This window comes from Pinus tabuliformis, chromosome 8, assembly GCF_031772625.1.
Source record: "Pinus tabuliformis cultivar Carrire ecotype Pingquan chromosome 8, CPIR1, whole genome shotgun sequence".
Classification (NCBI taxonomy): domain Eukaryota; kingdom Viridiplantae; phylum Streptophyta; class Pinopsida; order Pinales; family Pinaceae; genus Pinus; species Pinus tabuliformis.
The window spans coordinates 1,570,954,906-1,570,962,029 of record NC_142294.1 but is presented as its reverse complement, the minus strand read 5'-3'; the positions used below and the strand labels follow the sequence as shown (position 1 = coordinate 1,570,962,029).

The 7,124-nt window shown below is 37.0% G+C and overlaps 1 protein-coding gene across 1 annotated transcript; it reads left to right on the top strand.

Moving 5' to 3' along the window:
* Positions 1–1,316: 1,316 nt before the first annotated feature.
* On the top strand, positions 1,317–6,747 carry LOC149242027 (uncharacterized). Its single transcript, XM_089367618.1, has 3 exons — positions 1,317–1,848; positions 6,192–6,297; positions 6,447–6,747. The coding sequence occupies exons 1-3, from the start codon at positions 1,736–1,738 to the stop codon at positions 6,459–6,461; spliced, it is 234 nt and encodes a 77-aa protein (XP_089223744.1). The 5' UTR covers positions 1,317–1,735; the 3' UTR covers positions 6,462–6,747.
* The last annotated feature ends 377 nt before the right edge of the window (positions 6,748–7,124 follow it).

Here is a 7,124-nt window from a genome sequence, read left to right as displayed (position 1 = left end):
GAACACGAGCGGGACTACTTGCAAATCGATTCCAAACACGAAAACTCCAAAGGCTGAAGTTGGTGATGAGGTCTTATTATGGGTAACTTCCATTTCTATTAGTTACAAATTTTTTGTTTTTAATTTTTTTTTTATTTAACTTTTTAATTTTGATTTTTTTTTTCTTTCTATTATTTCCATTTTCTTAAATTATAGTTTTTTTCTCCATATTTTACTTATTATTATATAAAAACATATTTTAATATATTTAATTATAAAAAATTATATATATTAATAAAAATAAAACACATAAATAATGTATAAAAAAATAAACATATATATTAAAGTTTATATATGTTAATATAATAATATTAGTTAATTACATTTCTTAATTTTTGGTAATGATGCTTAACGATACAATATTTGATTACTTATTTATTTTTTGTGATGAAAACTTTGTCTTTATTGTTCTTATTTTTCTAATTTTAATTAAGTAGCAGATACTAGCTACTATGTAACCCTTATTTTATATATATGTATATTTTTTTACAACATTATATATAATTTAATAAATAAAAAAATTACAATATAATAAAATAAATTGAGTTGACTTATTAATCATATTATTACTTTAAATAATAATAATAATTATTATTTCTGTTTATTTTTGAATGTTTTTTTTTTTTTTTCCGAAGGTGGTAAAACCTATCAACTCAGGTGTCAAACCAACAGTGAGGACAGCCATCTCTGGCTGCTATCCGCGAATGCTGGGTTTGACTCATCACTGTTAAATAGCAAAACCACGCCACCTGGCATAACCCTGCTGGTGGTCCGTAATCGGGAGCAGGCTCTCACTCCTGCCAGATGCCTCTGGGCCTTGGGCCGTTAACCTGTTTCCTTACGTCCGAGGAAGACGAGCTCTTAGCCAAGCAGAACCAGTTTTACGGCATACTTATTTTTGAATGTTAAAACTACATTGTTATTATATTTTTCCATATAAATTTTATAATTAAAAAATATAATTATTTTAATAATATTTTAAATAAAATAATAATAATGTATTTAAAACTAATCTAAATTATTATTATATTTTTTTCCATATAAATTTTAAAATAAAAAAATATAGTTATTTTAATAATTAATTGAAGGCTTCTTTCACGTTTGTTTTCATGTAAAATTACAGCTTTGAACACATGGATTTTCATGTAAAATTACAGGTTTAAGAAGACATATAGTTTTTCATGTAAAATTACAGTTAAGGTAGGTCCTCCTTTTCATAAATAAATATTTATAAATCTTTATGTTCAAAGCTGTAATTTTACATCAAAACAAACGTGAAAGAAGCCTTCCATTAAAAATAATCAAAGAAATACGAAACGCTCTCTAGATGTGACCTCGGGCTAGTCAAAGCATTCGTGTTCCATGAAGATTGAGGTGCTGAGGTTGAGCGAAACGACGATCCAGGAACACAAAACCAACGAGTATTTAAGCCGACGCCCTCCTTGTTGCATTGGCTTTTGAGAATTTCAGTAAAACTGCAGAAAACCGAAGGCATAAATGGAATCTTCACATATATGTTATCGATTTTGATCAGAGCTGATAATATTATCTCTTTGTATTGAGAACCCCGGCCGGTCGGCGTGGGATGATTTGTTCATTGTGCATGTACTACAACGGTGTTCGAACCAGTCACTGAGCCACAGGATCACGGAGTGAGATCGTACTCAATTATTCCGCAGTTAGAATTGAGGTAGGGATGGGTTGTTGTGCTTCGTGTTTTGGGTCAGAGCGAAATGCGGAAGAAGTTGAGAGGGAACAACTGGACTCTGCAGAAGCACGACAAAAAGCTGCCGACGCCGCTCAACAACGGTGAGTTTGAAAAACGAAAAAACCTTAGATCGAAGAACTAAATTTGAAAAATGAAAAAAAAATGGATTGAAGAAATAAATTTGAAAAATATAATTTAATGGGGTATTTGATGGTTTGTAAGATGTTATTTATGATTGTTCCATTGGTTTGGTGAATAATTGGTTTTCTTAATTGCATGGTTTAAGTATTTAAAAACATGTATATAATTTGTTCACATTTATGAAATATCATAAATTGTATACAGTGAAACGGATATTTCTAAATTTCATAATTCTCCAAAATTCTGACTCTTATTGTTACTTTGTTACATTGGTTAATTGGTCTGATTAGCAATTTGATTTTCCCTGGGATTGGGATTGATGTTGTCGCAATGCAAGAAGGGGGAGGAAATTTTTAAGGGTTTGTTATTTATGGGAAGTTTTGAGTTTTTTGGTGGGGGTTTATAGTCTTTCGTTAAAAATATTCGTAAAGAAATAATGCCAGGAAAGTATAATTTTCATGCCAAATATTTCTGTATCCACCTAAACCATACGCCAGGGCAAATGTGAATAAAATAAGTTTCGAGTTGCACGCTGGGCGATTTCGACTTTGACGGAAGAGTTCCCCACTGCTGCAGTAACTTACCTGATGGAATTTGTTTGTGATTAGAACTTTACCCTTCATGGGCTATATCGACCATTAAAACGGGCCGGAAATGGTAACTTAGTTGATCTAATATGTCTATTTTTTAATTCTATTTTGTTTTAGGCCATTAGTCAAACCAAGGTCGGTTAGGTAATAAGATAAGATAAGATAATTATATTTATGTCCAATTAATGACCACAAAGTAGGTCAAAGGGACTGTTGAGTACACTGATGTATATACAAAGCGGGAAAACCAAACGGTCTCTTATAAAAGATACAATGCATGAAGTAAATCAACATCTCACCCTAGTGTAGAAGATCCAGGAGCTAGTAAATCAACATCTCACCCTAGTGTAGAAGATCCAGGAGCTAATAGGTCTAAGGATCAGACCCATCTCTCCTAACATCTGAGGCTGAATGAATAACACTAAAGAAACTCAACAAACTCCGTTGGCTTGATGAAGAGCCGATGGCAAGTGCAGACTATCCACTAAATCGTATCCTAGGGCTTCACACGCTGTTGAACGCTGGAGGACCTAGTCTGTCTCCCAGGAACGGATCTGAGACGGAACTACTGCTGAGATCTCATGTGACAGGGTGAGGTCCCACGAAACCTCACTGATCTGGAGTTTGGATAAGTATTGGTATCAATCGATCTCTTGGTGCCTCTGTCTGAAGGTAGTACTCTGAAAAATGTCGTGATCCTCTGTGTGGGGTCTGGTCTGATGGGAGGCTGAAGAATATGTGCTCGGAACCTAAGAACTCCTGCATATATAGGGCCAAACATCTCTGATCGGGGTACCTAAAAAAGTCGGCGAGGGTCCGAGAATCTTTGAACAAGCAATGAAACCTTCCTCTGATCTCATAGTAGACAGGGCAACTAAGGATGAAGTGCGCCTCGGTCTCCACTTCCTATAAATGACATACCTGGTAGAGTCTGTCTAGTCTATCCACCTGGTGGTTTGTCTCTACCCGAAGTCTATGAGAACCTACTCTGAACTGGCCTAGAGGAATGCGAAGAGCATGCATCTAGTGGTGAAACGTATACTAGGGTTGAACAATGAGCTCGTCTCTCAACTCCAAGAATTGCTCAATGTAGAAAGCCATCTTTGGGCGCAACCCTCTTGGAGGATTGACCCAAGTGACCTGGACGAACTGCCTGTAGATGTCCTCCCTGATGATCTTGTTTAGCTCCTGTCTAGTAGGTAAAAGGTGACCAGGAGCATCTAAGGAATATTGGAAAGGAGGGAGACGATCCAACTGAATTCCCACTGACTCTAAAAGGTTTGAAACCCCTGTAAACCAACATTTGGCTCGGCCCAAGGGAGTCGAACGGGCAATAGTCTCATAAGAGCAATATGCCAAGTAAGGATAACGGTCCCTACTCTTTATCGAGTCTGCCAAGCCCTGGACACGATGCAAGAATGAAACCAATATGAAGACCGTCTCAAGCCGAAAGGGTTGAGCTCCAAACTCTGCAAGGATGATGTGCTGCGGTATTGTCAGTTTGCACCTAATGATGCGGCGAAGAAGAAGAATCTGGACTCTCTCAGCTGAAGCCCAGTCTAACTCAAGTAAAGACGGTCCCCAAATCTCTGAGCCATATAGAACAGTGGGACGAATCAAGGTGTCCATGAGGCTCATCTTGGACGAGATGTCCTCGAAGTGATGTTGAAAGCACTTTCTCTCAAGAAGGGCTAAGGAGCCATATCCTTTGTTGATCCAAGGCTGAAGCGCTGGTCACAAACTGAAGCGGGGACGTGAGAATTGCACCCCCAAGTAAGTATACGTGCTGGTGATCTCAATCTCCTCCCCCCTGAATAGAAAGGCTAATTGGTTTTCTGTATTCAGATCCTATCATCTTATAAGTTCTCTGTTACTAAGCTTCCTAATTCAAAGAATGTGACAAATCAATGAACAAAGGAGCATTGTACGAAGAGAGCTGTTATGAGGTAACAGCTAAGTCACCTGATACGGGGATTCAGGATTCGTAGGATTTGGGATTCGTGGTGTCGGATTCGGACATGTTGACCCCTCGAAACAGGACACATAGGATTCGTTATATATATATATTAAAAATTAGATATTTCTTACACAAATTTTAATTAATGATACAAATTTATTGATTTCAAATATAGATCTTCATCTATAGCTATTAGCATGCATAGTACACACAAAATTCAAATACATGTCAATCTGTTATCTATTTCTTATGCTTGGCCCTCTTGCCACCACGAGAAATGTCTAATTTTTTAGTCTTGTCGGAAAATCAGGATCTTTGTCATTAATATCACCCTCTAAGCATTAATATCCAGAGGTATCTTTGTCATTACCTCTGTATCTATATAGGGATCTTTGTCATTAATATCACCGTTTAAGCATTAACATAAGATAGAACAAGCATGACATGTCAACTCAAGATTTTGTTTGAGTGGTGCGTACATTTTTAGGAGGGTCATGATACAAGAGTTCGACAACCAATATCACTAACATCAAGGTACATAGAGGGATTGGTGCTCTTGATTAAATACGAGTTCCATACCCTAATACATGACAAAATTCAGTGGAAACATTGTAATCCCCCAATCCTAAAATCCTGAAAAACTGATAAGTCTGCTGGATTTTGAATGAAATCTAAAATTCTACTTTCTCCACATGAAATCCAATGAGGCCGGAACCACTCTCAAACATCCTGAGTCATTTCATGGTAATGTTTAAGAATTTAACATTACCATGAATAGCATATCAATACTAGGGCCTAGACTTGATCATTAAGCTGCCAAAACGCTTGCCAAATGAAAATATGTGTGGCTGTAATGACCAAATGCGGCTTTTCATACCCGTGCAGGTCACTTTTCCCTCCTAACGAGTCCTGGAAAATAGGACACGCTGCCAAAATCATGACACGCAGTCGGATTCAACGTGTCAAAATAGGACACAACGTGTCATGGTTTCTGGACACGAATCTCGAGAGAATCGTGTCGGACACGATGGATTCGGGATTCGTGGGGCCTATAGGACGAATCCGGTTTCATAGGGTAACAGGCATATGAGTTGTAAACTAGCATATAACCATTTTAACCTTGGATCTATTACATGCCAAGGGGAATCAAAAACCTAGAGATGCAAACCTCTCAATGCTTAATACATTCGACTGTTATGATGGATCTATGGTTTTGTTTGTATGTGTATGTGGCCTTTTTTATATGTGGTTAGGAGCATCACATAAAGTTCACTAACATCTCCTCCCACCGCAGCTGTAGAGCTCCTTGTTTTGTTTGGTGCAAACTCAGTGAACAGTGAACAGGGAGACGAGGCAGCACACATTGTTCATTGGCAACCTCTGTTTTAACTTTTAGCTGGAAAAGTTCAGCGTTCAAACACAATGACAAACCCTAGCTAATGAATGGGAAAAAGATTTGTTTCTACCTAGCCACTAACGAAAATTCTTTTATTCTTTGAGAAAATAAACTGTTTTGAATAACCTTTGTAGAAGACATGACAAATGACACATACAGTTCCACTTCAGATTTCAATTATCGTGTTATTCTCTAAAAATGATTTTTCGGTTATTTAATGTGGTCTTTGAAATCATTAATTTTGTCCCCAGCTTCTGTTTTGTAAAAAGGAATGTCGTAATTAGGACCAAATATGTTTTCTCCTTTCCAAAAGTCTTGAACATTTATGCTAGTCCTGATAGGGAATTATCCTTACTGCAGCCAAGAACACTTTGAGAAGTCTGCTGCAGGAAGGGCTGCACGTGCACAGATGGCAGCTGCAGCAAAACAGGCAGCAAATTCGAATAGTGGTGGCCCAGGCCTAAAGGTATCATGCAAATATAAGTTTTCAGCAATAGTGGTTTCATTTGTAGCACCCTCTTTTCCTTTGCCTGAAATATGATACACCAATTGAGAAATGTTATTGTATTTCCTAGATTGCAATAACTTGCTGACTCAGTTGTGTTCTACGTGCAGTGGCAAATGGGCTAACATGTACTCTGGAAATTATGGACGAGATTGCTTTTAAATGAAGTATTTGGATATTGTACATATTTAAATCTCAGAAGGTGCCATCTTTATTGTCAATAAGATCTGGGAATGACATGGGATTTTTATGAGGATTCCTGCTTTGCATATGCTAAACTATTGTGCTGTTGACATTCATTTGTACGTGAAAAATGTATCTGTAAAAAAATTAGTTGTTTCCACAAATACAACGCTTGTTATGAATCTCATTCATGTAAATTGCTGTACTAATGTGCAGTGTTGGTATTCATTTTTTCCATATGCATTCTACCAATAATCATTCTACCAATAAATGTTGGCAATTTATTATTGCTTTCTAAACCAGTCTTGTCGTTGTTTATGTTTATTCCAATTTGATCACCCAACATTCCAAACTTTGGTTAGATATAAGGTTTGCAATGCAAAAGCAGGCTTTCAAGTGAAGTCCCTTGGCTGGTGTTTTGGTATCCTTCTATGTGATATGTACTTGCCCTGATAGTTCTACATGTTCACCGAATTCCTTTGGCATGTATTCTGGTGTGCTGAGTAGTTCCATAGCAACGTTACACCATTTTGTTATTGAGTAACATTACCCATCTACAAGTGTGAAGGCATACACAACCAGTTAAAACTGTGCACCTCCATTTA

Excerpts from the sequence above, each read along its gene's own strand:
- LOC149242027 (XM_089367618.1), top strand. The coding sequence starts at position 1,736 with ATGGGTTGTTGTGCTTCGTGTTTTGGGTCAGAGCGAAATGCGGAAGAA. Across the intron at positions 1,849-6,191 it reads GCCGACGCCGCTCAACAACG|CCAAGAACACTTTGAGAAGT; the intron begins GTGAGTTTGAAA and ends TCCTTACTGCAG.